An 18707-nucleotide genomic window follows, 5' to 3' on the forward strand; every position below is an offset into this window, starting at 1 on the left:
TCAGCAAACATTTACTGGGCACGTCACATGCCAGATACTGGGCTAAGCACTTCAGTTACAGAAACAAAAGACCTAGTTCTTGTCACCAAGAAACATGTTACATGATTTTAATAAGTTCCCTGATAGAAGAGCATGGAGTGCTCTGGGGAAATGAGGGTCATCCATTCTACATTAAAACAGCAAGTTGTCTGCTACGGTCTGAATATTTGTGTCCCATCCCCACCTCCCTCCCCCGCCAGTTCATGTGTTGAAATCTTAACCCTTAAGGTTAATACTTCTGCCTCCAGAAGTATTATAGTTAAGGTCAAGGTTAATACTTCTGCCTCCAGAAGTATTATGAGGTGGAGCCATTAGGAGGTGATTAGATCACTGGAGATGGAACCCTCATAAATGGGATTAATACGCTTGTAAAAGAGACCCCAGAGAGCTAGTTAGCCCCTTCTACCACGTGAGGATATAGTGGGAATGTACCATTATGAGCCAGAGTGTGGACCTTCACCAGACATTGAACCTGTCGGTGCTTTGATCTAGGACTTCCCAGCCTCCAAAACTGTGTGAAATACATTTCCGTTGTTTATAAGCCACCCAGTTTATGGTGTTTTGTTATAGCAGGCCAAAAAGACTAAGATAATGCCATTGAAGGTTTCCTAGAGGAAGTGAAATCTGAACTGAGGTTTGAAGGATGAATAGGAGCTAGAAGAAATAGGTAGAAAGTGGATAGGGAAAGGAAATATTCTATGCAGAAGGAGAAACTATGGAGGGAAGACACAGGGAAAGGAATATTTCAAGAACTTTAAATAATTGTACATAAGTGGAGCAAGTGAGAAGACAAGTGAGAGGTAGGCTGTTTTGAGAACAGGGGTCTGATTGTGCCAGCTTTTTACACCATTATAAGGAACTTGGACTTGGTCCTGAAGGTAACTGGGCAATTGTTGAGGTCACCACAATCTACTGTCTGGGTTACTGCAGAAACTTTCTAAATGTCAGCTCTACTTCCAGTTCTGCTCCTCTCATTCAATCTCAACCTAATAATTCAGAGTAGTTCTGAAATAGACAATTCAACAACCACAAATTGGCAAATAATTTAGCCTCTTAGGTGCGTAAGACTGTGATGGCAGAAAAAGCTTTAAGGAGCTTTTAGCTGAATAGGCAAAAACCACATGTGCACACCATGACCAATGTGATCTTTCCAAGACATAAATTTAATTGCACCATTGCAGAGCCATATAAGAAGCTTTCCAATACCTTTAGGGGGTAAGATCCATACTCCTCATGTGGCCATCAGAGCCTTTATGATGTAACCTCTGATTTCTCCCACACTCATCACCCACCACCATTCCTTCATACTTCATTCATGCCAGGCTAGTAATAATAATAATGATGGCCAAGCTTTGTTGAGCTATTACCATATAGCTGAGTACTTTATGTTCTTGTTTAACAGCCCCATGAGGTATGAATTATTATACTTTATTAATGAAAAAACTGGCATTTGGAGAGTTGTGAAACATGGTTTCAGGGATTGCTGACATCCAAACCCTGAATCCATACTGCCTCCAGAAGCATAAGAAGCTATGGCAGGTCTCCAGAATTTTGCTCATGCTTTTCCTTCTGTAGGAAACATCTGCCAACTTTTTCCCTTCTAGTGAACCTCACTAAGGCATCTATCGTCATTTCTTTGAAGGCTTTGTGATAGCAGAATGAAGTTTCTGTATTGTTTCTTTTATATATATATAGTACAATTCTCAGTATGGTGTTGTATTTGCTTGCTTTCAGATTTTCCCTTCTAGGTTCCCCACGACTGTCTCCTATTTGAACCCCAATAAAAAAAACTGAACTAAAAACCAAAACAAAACAAAACCCCAAGTAAAGCACATGCACATCTGAAAATAAATTGAGGCCACTCATATCAGATGGCCTTGAGCAATTTTGGAGAGTGGGAGAACAGATCCTCTGTAGAGACTGAGGGTCAAAGAGATGAGCGAGGTTTGAGGTTTAAGAAAAGTAGAGATGTTCTAGTGCAGATACCATGAGGGAATTTCATATGGAGTCCACATTCCTCCTCCTCGTCATCATTGCAGTTTACATTTGTATAATGTTTTTAATTTTTTCGTTTTTGTTTTTTGAGACGGAGTCTCGCTCTGTTGCCCAGGGTGGGGTACAGTGGCAAGATCTCAGCTCACTGCAACCTCTGCCTGCCAGGTTCAAGCAATTCTGCTGCCTCAGCCTTCTGAGTAGCTAGGATTACAAGGGTGCACCGCCATGCCCAGCTAATTTTTGTATTTTTAGTAGAGACAGGGTTTCACTATGTTGGTCAGGCTGATCTCAAACTCCTGACCTCAGGTGATCCGCCCGCCTTGGCCTCCCAAAGTGCTGGGTTTACAGGGATTACAGGCGTGAGCCTGTAATGTTAAGTTTTTAAAGTTATTTCTGCCAGGCACGGTGGCTCACACCTGTAATCCCAGCACTTTGGGAGTCTGAGGCAGGCGGATCATGAGATTGAGACCATCTTGGCCAACATGGTGAGATCCCGTCTCAACTAAAAAATACAAAAATTAGTTGGGCGTGGTGGTGCATGCCTGTAGTCCCAGCTACTCGGGAGGCTGAGGCAGGAGAATCGCTTGAACCGGGGAGGCGAAGGTTGCAGTGAGCTGAGATTGTGCCACTGCACTCCAGCCTGGCAACACAGCAAGACTCCGTCTCAAAAAAAAAAAAAAAAAAATCACAGCTGGAAACATTTCATTTAGTACCCAGCATGCATTTTCAAGGACCTGGAAGGTTCATGTTCTAATATATACAAACAGAGAATATGCCTAGCACATGGATGATCAATAAGTGTATTTGAACCCAGTTTGGATACCTCAGCACAGTATTTTACAACTTAACCCTAGTCTGAGGGTCTGAATTTTCAGTCTCTTCTCCAGCCATTACCTCTTCCCTGGGCCTTAGTTCCAGTGACTCTTCCCAAATTGTACACTGGGTCTTCATGCCTTTGTTCCTTTGTTCAGTCTCCTCCTTCTGAGCCTGGAAAGCCACCCAAGTCTTTGCTGCTGTAAATAGTGTGCAGTGAACATTTGCATGTATATGTCTTCAGGGTAGAATGATTTATATTCCTCTGGGTATACCCAGGGATTGCTGGGTCGAATGGTAGTTCTGCTTTTTGTTCTTTGAGGAATACTGCTTTCTACAATGGTTGAACTAATTTAACACTCCCACCAACAGTGTATAAGTGTTTCCTTTTCTCTACACCTCACTAACATCTGTTATTTTTTGACTTTTTTTTTTTTTTTTTTTTTTTTGAGACGGAGTCTTGCTCTGTCGCTCAGGCTGGAGTGCAGTGGCCGGATCTCAGCTGCAAGCTCCGCGTCCCGGGTTTACACCATTCTCCTGCCTTAGCCTCCCGTGTAGCTGGGACCACAGGCGCCCGCCACCTCACTCAGCTAGTTTTTTGTATTTTTTAGTAGAGACGGGGTTTCACCGGGTTAGCCAGGATGGTCTCGATCTCCTGACCTCGTGATCCGCCCGTCTCGGCCTCCCAAAGTGCTGGGATTACAGGCTTGAGCCACCGCGCCCGGCCTATTTTTTGACTTTTTAACCATAGTCATTCTGACTGGTGTGAGACGGTATCACATGGTGGTTTTGATTGCATTTCTTTAGTGATCAGTGTTATTGAGGTTTTTATCGTATGCTTGTTGGCTGCAGGTATGTCTTTTGAAGTGTCTGTTTATGTCCTTTGCCAATTTTTTAATGGGGTTGTTTTTCTCTTGTATATTTGTTTACATTTCTTATAGATGCTGGATATTGGACCTTTGTCCATGGCATAGTTTTCAAATATTTTCTCCCATTCTGTAGGTTTTCTGTTTACTCTGAAACCACTCAATCTTTAAAATCTCTTCTCCTGGGCATCACTATACTCCTTCAAGTCAAATGAATCATTTCTTTATTTTTCTTCCTATAGCTCTATGGCAGCACTCAATGTACTATATGGTGCCTCCATTCTGGTAGCATTTATTATATTCTATTACTATTATTTGCTTAGGTACAGTCACGCATCACAAACTACAGGGATATGTTCTGAGAAATGTATCTTTAGGCAATTTCATTCTTCATTGTGTGGCCATCACAGAGCATACTTACACAAACCTTGATGGGATAGGCTACTGCACACCTAGGCTATATGGTATAGCCTATGGCTTCTGGGCTACAAACCCGTACAGCATATTACTGTACTGAATACCATCAGCAATTGTAACACAATGGTAACCATTTGTGCATCTAAACATGGAAAAGATACAGTAAAAATACTGTATAAAACATAACAAATAGTACACCTGTTTAGGGCACTGACCATAAATGGAACTTGCAGGACTGGAACATGCTCTGGGTGAGTGAGTGAGTAGTGAAGTGAATGAACATGAAGGCCTGAAACACATTTTATAGTCATACAAAAATATTTTCCTTATATCCTTATTCTAGAAAAGGTTTATTCTGTTTTTAAATTTTTAATTTTTTTTTTTTTTACTTTTTAAACTTTTTTGTTAAAAACTAAGACACAAACATACACATAAGCCTAGGTCTACACAGTGTCAGGATCATCACCACTGTCTTCCACCTTTACATCTTGTCTCCTGGAAGATCTTCAGGGACAATAACACACATGGAGCTGTCATCTCCTATAATAACAACACCTTCTTCTGGAATAGCTCCTGAAGGACCTGACTGAGGCTACTTTACAGTTATGTTGTTTAATAAGTAGAAAGAGTACGCTCTAGGGGCCGGGCGCGGTGGCTCAAGCCTGTAATCCCAGCACTTTGGGAGGCCGAGACGGGCGGATCACGAGGTCAGGAGATCGAGACCATCCTGGCTAACACGGTGAAACCCCGTCTCTACTAAAAAAATACAAAAAAAACTAGCCGGGCGAGGTGGCGGGCGCCTGTAGTCCCAGCTACTCGGGAGGCTGAGGCAGGAGAATGGCGTAAACCCGGGGGGCGGAGCTTGCAGTGAGCTGAGATCCGGTCACTGCACTCCAGCCTGGGCGACAGAGCGAGACTCCGTCTCAAAAAAAAAAAAAAAAAAAAAAAAAAAAGAAAGAGTACGCTCTAAAACAACAATAAAAGTATAGTATAGTAAATACATAAACCAGTAACATTTATTATCAAGTATTACATACTATACTTATGTTATGTTTTTATACAACTGCCAGTGCAGTAGGTTTGCTTACACCAACAACACCACAAACAAGTGGGAAATACATTGCACTATGTTACTGCAGCTAGGACTTTACTAGGTGATAGGATATATGCAGTATGATGACATACTGTTGACAGAAACAGGATATGGCACATGACTGTAGCTGTGTGTCTTCTCACTCTCCAAATCACTAGCAAACATGTGCCGGTGGAATTTAAATTTTTGCAAAACAGAGATTGTTTCTTTTCCAACTTCATATTTCCCGTACTTGGGAGAGTGCATTGAGTACACAAAATAGTTATCCAAGAACCGTTTCTTGAATGGAACAGCCACTACCACCACCACCAAAAAATTCTAGGCCCTTATTCCAAGAGTTAAATACCTACGGTCTAAAGATCTATGAATAAACTTCAGGAAGTCCATGAACCTGGTGAAAATGTAAGCAAAAAGTTGTTTGTGTATGTATTTGGGGGCTGGGCAGAAAATACATGGTTTTCTAAAGAAATGTATCAAAATGTTCAATGATCCAAAAGGGTAAAAACCTGCTGTACTAGACCATGCTATCTTTGGAATGAGGTGAAAAAATAAGGTAATAATAGTATCATGATCATAATTATTGTCCTTACTTTTCCTTTGCTTCAGGAGAATCGAAGAACTGAATCAGAGCCTGGCTGCCCAGGAGAGGCTTGTAGAACAGCTATCTCGGGAGAAACAACAACTGCTACATCTGTTGGAGGAGCCAGCTAGCATGGAAGTGCAGGTAAGGCTTGGTCAGTACATCCAGAGGCACTCGCTTCATGCTTTCATAAGCCCTACTTTTTAATATCTACGTGTATTTGTTATCTATTGCTTTGTAACAGATTACTGCAAACTTAGCAGTTTAAAATACCTTACTTTTGTTATCTCACAGTTTCTGTGAGTCAAGAGTCCAGATATGGCTTAGCTGGGATCTCTGTTTGGAGTCTAAGAAGTGTGAAATCAAGGTGTAGACTGGGCTCTTTTCTCATCTGGAGGCACACCTAGGGGAGGATCGACTTCTAAGCTCCTTCAGGCTGTTGGAAGGATTTACTGCTGTGTGGCTGTAGAAGTTGTGGCAGCTTCCTTCTTCATAGCCAGCAGCAGAGTCTGTTACTTTTCTCACTTCTAGACCCTCTTTTAAGGGGTTCATTAGGTCAGGCCCACCAGCATAGTCTCCCTTTTCATTAACTTAAAATCAACTGATTAGAAGCCTTAATTACATCTATACGACCTCTTTACTTTTTCCATATAACATGGCATAACTATGCAGTGACATCCCATCACCTTTACCATAGTGGTTAGAAGTTACAGGTTTTACCCATCTTCAAGGGGTGAGGATTATACAAAGATGTGATGGCCAGTGGGTGAGAATTATAGGGACTACCTTAGAATTTGCCAGCCGCATCAAGTGATTTATAATTATATAGAACATACAATGTTTTAGGGGTTTTTTTGAGGGTTAAGTTGTAAAATACTGTGCTGAAGTGTACAAACTATGGGTTCAAATAAACAGTTACTAATCATCTATGAGCTAGGCATATTCTCTGTTTGTATATATTAGAGTGTGAACCTTGCAGATCCTTGAAAATGTGCTGAGTACTAGATGAAATGGTGATTACTATTTCTGCACAATTTTATCAGACAAAGATAGAAATTTGCCTCCAAATTTTTATTTATTTATTTATTTTTATTTATTTATTTTTTTTGAGACGGAGTCTCACTCTGTTGCCCAGGCTGGAGTGCAGTGGCATGATCTCAGCTCACTGCAACCTCTGCCTCCCAGGTTCAAGAGGTTCTTCTGCCTCAGCCTCCTGAGTAGCTGGGATTACAGGCGCATGCTACCACACTCAGCTAATATTTGTATTTTTAGTAGAGATGGGGTTTCACCATGCTGGCCAGGCTGGTCTTGCACTCCTGACCCCAGGTGATCTGCCCGCCTTGGCCTCCCAAAGTGCTGGGATTACAGGCGTGAGCCACCGCACCTGGCCATAATGTGGTTTTAATATTGAAAAAAAGAACTCACTGTGGTAAAATTAATTGCATTGATTTTCTGGGAAGTTACCTCAAAGGGAACTCCTCTCCTTCATTCAACTTTTAATTTATTAAAACGATATTTTCTAAAAGAACTTTAGAATATACCTGCACCCAAACAACATAAGCAATTACCTGGTATCCTTATATTCTTGCACTGGTCTTAGACTACTGATAAGACAAAATGTGGGTGGTTTACTTTATTGGTTCACATATGGAAAGGTTGGGGTCAAGATAAAAGAGCAATGATAGGAATTAGTTTAAACCATTGCTTCCCAACCTTTCCATTTCATGGCACATATAGCAAATGGTAATATTTGTAAGGTATGGACGTAAACGGATGAAGCTTCTTACTTGGAGGTGGCCAATTTGGGTGCTTAGGCCACTATGAGGGCAGAAAAAAAATCACTATCTTGGCCACAATTACAAACTTCTTAGACTGCAGCTTCATTTTGGTTGGAAAGCTCTGGTTAACAAACTCAAGAAATGATGTGTGTGCACATAATTTTACAAGTATCAATACAAATTGAAGTTCATAGGCTTTTTGCAAGATACATGTTGAAATATATGGAAATTTTCTTAAGGGACTCTTTAAAATATTTCTTCTTTTTTTTTTTTTTTTGAGACAGAGTCTCGCTCTGTTGCCCAGGCTGGAGTGCAGTGGTGCGATCTCGGTTCACTGCAAACTCTGCCTCCCAGGTTCATGCCATTCTCCTGCCTTAGCCTCCCAAGTAGCTGGGACTACAGGCACCCACCACCATGCCCAGCTGATTTTTTGTTATTTTTAGTAGCGACGGGGTTTCACTGTGTTAGCCAGGTTGGTCTCGATCTCCTGACCTTGCGATCCATCCATCTTGGCCTCCCAAAGTGCTGGGATTACAGGCATGAGCCACCATGCCTGGCCGAAAATATTTCATAATACATTTAATTTAAAAAAGCTCAACTGAGAATAAGAATTGAATTTCCATCCTGATTATTTGTTAGCTGTATGACTATGAATATGTCATTTCTCAGCTTCCATATACATAAAATGGGAAGATTACCTCAAATAATCTCTATAGTTTCCTATAATGCTAACGTTCTATTTTTATCTTATTTCAGAATTTTATTTCATTCTATTTTAGTTCAGAATTTACACAAGTATTATTTCTTTCAAAATGTTCACCTTCTGAAATGAAATCACTTTTATTGCTCCTTTTTTATTTACAGGCACATAAATACTAAAATATTTTGTACATATACGCATTTTCATCATCTTTGGTAAGCACTGAAATCAATATATTTAGTTCAGTATTTTCAATGCTAATTAAGGAATTGGTTTGGTACCAGTTTTCAGAAGACTTAAAGAACCAAAAGGTTATAATTTCAAAGAGACTAAATAATTTATATTCTATTCTAAAAGGATGCTTAGAACAAGAATAAGTACAGCATCCAGGGGATAATATTGCATGACCATTGGGCAGAAGAAATGCATCAAATCACATAAACTGTACTAAATTGATATGCTTTTTTAACATTGCCTAATAAAAATTTATTGTTATTGTTATTACCCAACACGTTGTACATTTAGAAACCTGATACATTGTGCTGTTTGTTCTATAAGACAGTGTTTCCTACCCTTTTTCATAGAAAATTCATTTTCATAGGAAATGTGTACATCTATGGTATTCTGAAATAAGTGACCATGGCTGCTCACGGTTTGAGGCAATTGCTCATGGCCCCCTCAGGACCCATGCGCCACCCTGAGAGGTGAGGGGATCAGCATCTTTGCACAATGGTGGACCATGCTGAGGTACACTGTGCTGGAATACCCAGGTTGGAAACCTCTGCCACAGGAGGCCTCTGACAGTTGGTCCTCTCAAGTGTGGAGAATAGAAAGCCTCCCACAGCATATTTCCTTGTTTCTCCCTTTGGGTCTACGTCTTACGGGGAAAAAAAAAATTGGGCCCAAGGACTAGTAGTGTCTTCCCTCAATTTACACAGTAGTTTAATTCATGGAAAAATTTAGTGTAAATTAACATCGTGCTCCTATATACAGAAGAATTAAGTTCTAGGTTCAGATGATTGTAAACAGTTTTATCATCAACCAATGGAACATTCAAATTCCAAAAGTCATTTGGAATTGGGACAATACTTTGTCCTGTAACATCCCTTGCCTCACTTATCATTGTGACAACATCAAAAACAAGAAACACCCCCATAAATTTTCAAAATGCTCTCTAGGAGATGAGACAGTTGCTCAGTGAGTATCACTACTATAGGGAGTCCTAGCCTTCCAAAGGTTTATAGTCCGATGAAAGATTGGTATGTAAACAAAGAACTAAAATACAGTGTGATAAATGAGGAGATGGAAATACACGCATGGTGCTAAAGGAACCCACAGCTGAAAGGGATTAACTCCAAGGAGGAACTCACCTGGAGGTCACCCTTCTGTTGGGCCTTAAAGACTGGATACACCAGGTAGAAAATAGGAAATGGAGCAATATATACAGTGATGTGGAACACAACTAAGGAATTGGAATTGGGAGTAATCGATGTTACCAAAAATAAGTATTGGAGAATTAAAAAATACATAGCTGGAAAGTACCATAAATGTTGAGCTAAGGGCTTCATGTTGTAGGCACCAGAAAAAAAAAAAGCAAGGGGAATAAAAGCATATGATTTGCATTTAGAAAGGCAATCCTAGTTGTCGTGGAGACTGAGGATTGTTTGAAGAGCAGATAATTGATGTCACCTGTTGAGAGAGCAAATCATAATCTGACACAGCTATGAACTGCTTTGTCAAGTCTGTTCTTTGAATTGGTTGGGGGAAAGAATATTATAAAACCAATTACAAAGCACTTTGTCTCTCCCCTCTGCACAGGTAATGTATGATGAACCTTGGTATTTGTGACTCTTGGAGCCTATGTTGTGGGTGTTATCCTTGTCTGCTAACAGTATACTTCCACTGTAACAGTTAGAGTTCCACTGTATTCTACTCAAACCTTGTCTGCCATGCCAACTGTCACCACAGAAGAAAGACCCTTACAATGTGGAAGGCAAAAGTTCAATTTCTAAGCTCTGGGCCTATTCTTCAGAGGCTAAAGAATCTCCTCAACTCCAGTGAAGCCATCCCTGGAATCCCTCACTGATTCAGCAGGAGGATGGAGGAGCTTGAGTTCTAAAGACTTATTCATGTCCTTTAATTCCACCTACACTTCACAATTGAGAATACCACAAACAGCTGGGCCCTAGAAGAAAGAAGAGCTCACAGATCTTGCACTTCTAGGTCTGAATTGTCCAGGTGAAGAACACTCATTGACCCCACATCCCATAGATAACTATTTCTCACGTGATCCCAGTATGAAAGTCTGGAGTATAATGAGTATAATATACTCATTATAATATCTGAGTACAGGAAGTTCATTCAGAGTCTTCATTCCCTCAAATAAGACAGACGCTTTTGATAAAGATTATTTAATTGATCTTACAGTCTTTTTAGCTGTTTTCCTTTTCCATTCTACCAAAACATTCTACAACATTCACTTTAGTGGGAGTGCACTTGTACAATATTTATGAACATCTATAATTCTCACAAAACAAAAAAAGTACCACTAACTAGACATGCCATTGATTGACATCATTCCATATTTCCTTCCAATCCTTTTTGATGACCATTCAGATCAATAGTATGTGTGATCAGAGTGTGGAGGAGCTTTTTGATGTGAGGCTGTGACATCTTGTCCACATCTTTTTCACTAGGGAGTCAGAAAATCTAATAAAGTTTACAAAGCATTTTTCTCTTCCTCAGTAAAGGTATCTACAAAATTGCAGAGAAAAGCTAGCAATTGTTTCAGTTATTGATATTATTTCCTTCTACAGAATGTTAGAAGCTTCATCTCAATGAAGGTTTTAAATGAAACCAGACCTGGAGGGTGTGAAGGCAGAAAAAATGATGCACTTGCAAAGGGAGGTCTGGAGGAATTCTTGTTTTGTTTGTTGCCTTTTTTCTCTCTCGCTGCATTTCTCCTTCAGTATAAGATAAGCAAAATTTATTAACATGTAATCTCACTGTGGTTGGCTTATAAAATGAAACAGGATAACACAATTAGGGAGAGGCCCACATTAAGTAAGTGAGACCTTCCCACTCACACAAATTAGCACAGTCAAGCTGTTGCATTTATGCCTTGTTTGGAACTTAATGTAAATAGTACTGCATGCAGTGAGGCATATTTCCTAAAATAGCAAACATTCCTGTGTTACCATGGAGAGATCTGCTTGGAGGTTAAGGCAAGAATGTGCTCTAAATGCTCAAGGCAGAGACTGAAAACCTTGCAGGGATTAGTAGCTCAGGCAGCTCTGGACAACTTCATATAAGGAGATTTTTTTAGAGTAGCTTTTCAGTATCGCCTTCTTTCGCTGATGAATGTTGAAGCTGGAGACTCATTTACAAATCTCCGTTCAACATTATTGTCTCCCAGACAACCTTCATTAATAATGTGTCTCCGAAGCAGGCCTTATCAGCTAAAACAATCATTGCTCTAATCCTTTTGAGCAGCAAAGGAAGTGGAAAAATAGGCAGCTGCTTTACAACTTAATGAAAAATATTTATTGAGCACTTGTAATGCACGACGTACTGTTAGGTGAAGGAAGAAGAACACAAAAATGTATAGGATTTAGTCTCTGCCTTCTAGAGATTACAATAGGAGAAAGTCACTGATGAAAAAAATACAAGGCAGTACAGAAAGGAAAAATCATCATGGACGGGGTTCAGAAGCAAAGATTTTGGTCTCTGAGGAATGAGTAGGATTTTACTAAGTAGAGATGAAAATGAAAGGCATTGCTTTATTCATTCATTCAATGATTATTTATTGAGATCTAGAAAGATACTGTTCCAAATACTTCAGAAGCAGTCTTAGTCCACTCAGGCTGCTATAACAAAATACCACAGACCGAGTGGCTTATAAACAATAGAAATTCATTTCTCACAGTTCTGGAGGCTGGGAAGTCCAAGATCAGGGCACTGGCATTTTCAGTGTCTGGTGAGGGCCCACTTTCTGGTTTATGGATTTCCTGTTGTGTCTTCACATGGTGGAAGGGACTAGCTAACTCTCTGAGGTCTCTTTTTTATAAGGACACTAATTTCTCCCAAAGCCCCCACCTCCTAATACCATTATGCTGGGGGTTAGGATTTCAACATATGAATTTGGAGGGGAATACAAACATTCAAACCATAGCAGATACCAAGATGAGAAAGCTGTGGTTCCTTTTCTTAAGTAGCTTACCAGTTAATGGGGAGAAGGCAGGATGGAGAAATGACATACAAATTACTGTATGTACAAAAAGTATTTTGGAAGATGGAAGAAGACAAAGATGTCTTTTGGTGGTACTTAGAAAGGCAGCTTGAAGGAAATACTTGACGGGTGGACAGGATTGTGACAGGTGGAGGTGGTAGTGATAGAATATTCCAAGTGTATGAAGTATAGAGGTAGGGAAGTTCAGGGTAGAGAAATAGTAGCAGGAATAGAATATAGGGGGACAGAAAAATGGAGTGGAGCCAGATTCAGAGAACTTTAAGAGGCAGGTAAAGAGGTTTATGATTAATGGGCAAGTCATTGGGTCTCCAAGTTTCTTTGAAGGAGAGTGATATCTGAGCTCTGCTTTAGAAAGATTAATCTGAAAGGAGGATAGAGTAGAGGGCAAAGAAGTTGAGGGGACTCATTTTTTGGAACTCTATTACTTAAGATATGAAGTCATTAGGGCCAGGCATAGTGGCTCACACCTGTAATCCCAGCACTTTGGGAGGTCGAGGTGGGTGGATCATGAGGTCAAGAGTTTGAGACCAGCCTGGCCAACATGGTGAAACCCTGCCTCTACTAAGAATACAAAAATTAGCCAGGTGTGGTGATGCGTGCCTGTAATCCCAGCTACTCGGGAGGCTGAGGCAGGAGAATTGCTTGAACCTGGGAGGTGGAGGTTGTAGTGAGCCAAGATAGTGCCACTGTACTCCAGCCTGGGCAACAGAGCAAGACTCCATCTCGAAACAAAACAACAACAACAAAAAAGATATGAAGTCATTAGAGGGGAAGGAAGGATGAAAATTTTGTGCTAAGGCAAAAAACCAAAATAAAATCTTAGTATATAATAGTTCATTTTCTCATTCATACATTCTAGTCAATGACTATTGAGTGCTTTCCATGACTAGGCAATGGTGCTGTTAGGTACTAGAGAATTACGTTCTAATGAAGGAGACAAATAACCAAATAATCAAACAAATACATAACTTCAAATTGTGATAAGTACATTGAAGAAAGCAAAGAGCAGGGATTGGTAGACTTTTTCTGTATAGGGCCAGATAGTAAATAAGCTGTGCAGGCTGTAAAGTTTCTGCCATTGTTGCATAAAAACAGCCATACACAACACATACGAATGAACATGGCTGTGTTCCAACAAAACTCTATCTGCAAAAACAGGTGGGAGCTGGATTTGGTCCACAGTCCATAGTTTTCTGACTCCTCATATAAAGTACTAGGAGGAAAGGGAGGCACTTTAAACAAGGGGAAGACAACAATCAGGAGATCAGTCTTTCCTACGGTAATTTTGAGATGTCTATGACACATCCACATGCAGATATCAAATAGGTAACCCAGTATTTGAGAGTGGCACTCAGAGGAGAATTCTACAATAAAAATATAAATTGGAAGCCACCAGTATAAAGATGGGAAAGGATGAGATGACACCAGAAGAGAACAGAGAGGTGAAAAGGGTCTAGGACTGAGCATCAATGAACAAAAGGTACACAGTGTATGACTCTTAGTTCATAAATCTAAGGCAGTCATCAATTTAAAGTCCCTGTCTGAGTCAGGATGGTGAGAAATCCAATTTCATGCATTTGGTATTTCCTCCTATCCCTACTTTCTCAGCTAGTTAAAGGTCCGTAGGTTTCACCAGGTGCCAAAGCACCAAGGAGACTACTCTGATCATCGATCTCCCACTAAAGCATCCCTGCCTCAGTAAGCAGGGTTTTGCCAACCCTAGAAGCTTGTTATATTGAACCTTTTATGGAGCCAGAATCCCCTGCTGAAAAGTGCAGCCTTTCCAAGTCACCCCATTACTTCCCTCTCTGAGGTCCTGCTGCTTCTCCAGGGCACTGATATGGAATGGAGGTGGGTACTTGTTACTCTTTGACCTCCAGTCTCTTTCCATCTGGGTGAAATGTCACTCTCTCCTCTTCGTTGACTTCAAAAACTTTTCTCTCTCCTCTCTTCACCAATGGGACATCTGGCTCAATCTTCTCAACGGGCTTAAAATTTCATAGAAGTCTAGAAATGCACTTGGCTTCAAACATCCTCTGCTCTTTGCCCTGCAAAAATTCCAGAGTCAAGGAAATGCTAAGGGCTTGATCATCAGATTAGAAAAGAGGGAAGGAGAGGGCCAGGCGCGGTGGCTCACGCCTGTAATCCCAGCACTTTGGGAGGCTGAGGTGGGCAGATCACCTGAGGTCTGGAGTTCAAGACCAGCCTGACCAACATGGAGAAACCCTGTCTCTACTAAAAATACAAAATTAACTGGGTGTGGTGGTGCATGCCTGTAATCCCAGCTACTCAGGAAGGCTGAGGCAGAAGAATCGCTTAAACCCGGGAGGTGGAGGTTGCGGTGAGTCGAGATCGCGCCATTGTACTCCAGCCTGGGCAACAAGAGTGAAACTCCGTCTCACAAAAAAAAAAAAAAGAAAGAAAAAAAAAGAAAAGAGGAAGGCAGAGATACATTACACAGGTAAAAAAACAAATTTATATCCAAACATTTACCCTGTCACCGTCTGCCTAGGGAAGAAGTACGAGATGAAGCTGGAAGGGAAGTAGGTTAGGATCTTTTTGTAGAGATAACGAAATGTCAACCTACAGGTAGTGCACAATGATGGACCTTTACTGTGAATGTTCTGCAAATAACGTGCACGATAATTATAGTGGTAAGCTTCTAAGGCTGTGTGATACAATTCAGGTATCAGGTTTCAAGAACCTGAAATGGAAAGTGCAGTGAAAATGTGAAGCAAGATACACATGCTAGAGATGTTCAGAAAAAGGATAGAAAAGAAGTTAGCTTTTGGCTTGACAGGGAAGGATTCTGGGAAGTAAATGTCTACTCTGATGTTTTCAAATCCACTTGGTTTACAAGTCTACCCATTGCACCCAGTCATATTAGGAAATGTTATGCCTCACCTTATCTGTCCTGTTAATTTCTCTGTAGATTTTGACAATGTTAACCATCCCTATCATTCTTGAAACTTCCCCCTCCCACCTGTGCTTTGACTGTGCAACTGCTCCACTTAGTATTCCACTTAGTTGTCTCAGTCACCTCAGCATGTCCCAAATAAGTGTTATTTTTTTGCAAACAGATGCTCCAACTCCTACATTTGTTTATTTATGCTACTTTCTACCAGTCTTCCAGACTCCAAACCATTATCTCCATCTTAAACCCTTTCTTTTCTTTTGTCCTCTCTGCATATACACCATCAAGTCCTGCTGTTCATTTCTTCAAGGTGATTCTCATATTTACCACTTTCTTTCCATTTCTATGCCAGACCTTTATTACCTCACACATGAATAACTGTAGGGTCTTTTTAGCAGATCTTCCTGTAGCCATCCCAAAGTTCTCCTTGAAAGTGTAATCCATCCTGTTGCCTGGGTAATCTTCCTAAAAAAAGGTTTTCATCATGTCATTCTCTGCTTAAGTCCATAACATTAAGTCCAAGTTCTTTTGCCTTTGTCAAAACATTAACCAAATTCTAGTTGCCGAGGCACTCCATAGCATAGTGTCTGGCTTACAGTTGGCTCTTGATACATGTTCTTTGAATGAACAACTATAGAGGATTAGATGTATGTGTGGATGAACCTGGTCATTCAAAAATCCCCAACATCTCCCTTTACCTACAGGCTAGCACTGCGTTTAACCCAAGTTCCGTGGCTTTTAATGAAGCTATTTTATTTTGCTGGAGTCCCTTCCTTGGCCTCCTTCATCCTAACACCCATCTCAAGTGCCACTCTTGTCCCTTCAACTATACCAGCCCATACTAACCTCAACTTTTTCTGTACTCACACTAAATTGAACTGAGTACCATTTAGTTTACCAGTCAATTGTTCTAACTGTAGCGTGCACCTTTTCTCCCTTTTAACTAAACTGAAAGCTCACTGAAAAGAGAAAAAAAGGTATGTTTGCATTCTTGCTCATTGATTAACAAATACTTTAAAATTTACTTAACAACCTATGGGTATTTAATAACCTGAAAGACTCTAATGTTTACTATTAGATGGATTTTGCTGAGAAGCATACTACTGTAATCTGCAGATGAACTGGAAATCTCCTGTCTTTAAAACAAGCATTTCAAAATGCTGTGTTGTTAATTAATGGAAAGCATGATTGTTTCTGACTTCTTAAAGGTTTTCAAAGAGCACAGGGAAATCACGCACCTGCCTGTGTGTTACCACAAAGCCTAACTGGCTTTACTTTGACATTCTTGCATTTTCTCATCTGCCTTAGTTTCTCTACCAGAATCATGTTTTTCTTTTGGTGCACAGTTTTTTAGTAATTAGAATAGTTATTTCCAATGTCATAAATAGGGCAGTGAAACCTAATACAACTGGTTTGGGACATGGGGATTTTCCACCTCTCCAATTCTTTTGGAAACTCCCTCTCAGCCCAGAAGTAGGTCTTAGAACACTACCACCCAGTTGCCACACAGGGGGTGCAAAAGTGACTATGGTGACTGCAACATTTAGAGGTCAAAACAGAGATAGTGCGAAAGACCCCACACCACAGTAATATTTATAAATCTTGTTCCAAATGCGGATACAGTTCTCTAAATTCAACATAGATTTTGTAAGTAGTTCTTCATTGATGTGCTTTTCTATCTGCAGAAGTTCTGATCTTTTGTCTCATACAGCTTAGGATAGTTCTCCTTCAGTGGTTTTCCAAGTGTGGTTCCCAGATAGCAGCATCAACATGATCCGGGAACTTGTCAGGAATGCAAATTCTTGAGCCCCACCGCAGACCTTATTGTGTCAGGAACTCAAGGGGGTAGGTCCCAATAATTTATGTTAACAAGCCCTCCAGGTGATTCTGATGCATGCTTAAGTTTGAAAACTGCCGTTTAAATTCAACATATTTCATTGTAGATTAGGAAATTAAAAGCCAGATATAAGTGACTTAACCTAGGCCATAAAGCAAAGAAGTGCTTATAAATGTATTTATCCATCAATGTTCAGGGTGAACTGTTGATATATAAAATTAATAATTTGTTTAATCACAATATGAAGCTTATTCTCAAATTTTTTATGTGCCTTCACTAAGTTTTAAAAGTAATAATTTTATACTAAATCATTACAGAAGCCCTAAGTCTCACCTTAACAACATGCCTTGCTTCAATCATAAGTGTTTGGTGCACACATGCATATAAAATATTATCCTAAGGTGGGGCGCAGTGGAACCCGGGAGGCAGAGGTTGCAGTAAGCCGAGATTGCGCCACTGCACTCCAGCCTGGATGACAGAGTGAGGCTCCGTATCAAAAAAAAAAAAAAAAAAAAAAAAAGCTCATATGGATAGGCTTAAGTTTTTAATTTGCAATTGGGTCTTTTACAGAATTTCTTCTGGGCTATATTTTATAGTATTTTCCTAATTTTCAAAACTGTTCTTAAAGTGGGGTGACTTTCTACCAAAGAAATCCCTCAAATTAAAATTTTTGGGGCAATACATAGTTTTAACTTATTTACTCCTTTTAATCTTTTTAACTGAAATATACTAATATGTATACAATCTACAGATCTAAGTGCCCCATTCAATGAGCTTCAACAACTCTACACACCTATGTTATCTTCATCCAAAACTAGATACAGAACAGCTTCATCACCTCAGAAGATTTCTTTGTGCCCCTTTTCAATCACTTCTCACCCTGTCTCTCCCCGTTCAACCACTTCCTGACTTATATCACTATAGATCTGTTTTTTCTATAGTCTGTTGCTTAGACTTCAGATGAGATCAGATACATTCAGGGTAGTACGGCCGTAGACCTGTTGTCAGACTTCAAATAAATGGAATCACACAGGATGTACTCATTTGCATATGGCTTGTTTCACTTAAGATGTTTTTGAGATGTATCCATGTTGCATGTATCTGAGTTCATTCTTTTTCATTGCTGGCTAGTACTGTATTGTATTGTATGAATACACTAAAATGTGTTTCATCTACCTTTTTTCTTAGTAACAATTATATTTTTTTCTTGTCACAAAAGCAGTTAAGTACTTACTGTAAGTTATGTAAAATATGTAATACATAATGTAAAAAATTATAGAAAATAAGGAAAAAAGAAAATAAATATCCATAATTCCACTCTCTAGACATAACCAAAACTAATAACTTGTGGATCCCCTTTGAACTTTTGTTTATATAAGTTATCTTCTTACATTATATATCATCATATGTAGTATAAAAATTCTTA

General features: G+C 39.9%; 1 protein-coding gene across 1 annotated transcript in view; it reads left to right on the forward strand.

Moving 5' to 3' along the window:
* Nucleotides 1–18707, forward strand: part of PDE4DIP (phosphodiesterase 4D interacting protein) — a 212922-nt gene that overhangs the window by 119219 nt on the left and 74996 nt on the right. The window contains 1 exon segment of the mRNA XM_031656711.1: nt 5830–5947. Within this exon segment, the coding sequence (XP_031512571.1) occupies nt 5830–5947 (118 nt within the window).

This window comes from Papio anubis, chromosome 1, assembly GCF_008728515.1.
Source record: "Papio anubis isolate 15944 chromosome 1, Panubis1.0, whole genome shotgun sequence".
In the NCBI taxonomy this organism is placed as follows: domain Eukaryota; kingdom Metazoa; phylum Chordata; class Mammalia; order Primates; family Cercopithecidae; genus Papio; species Papio anubis.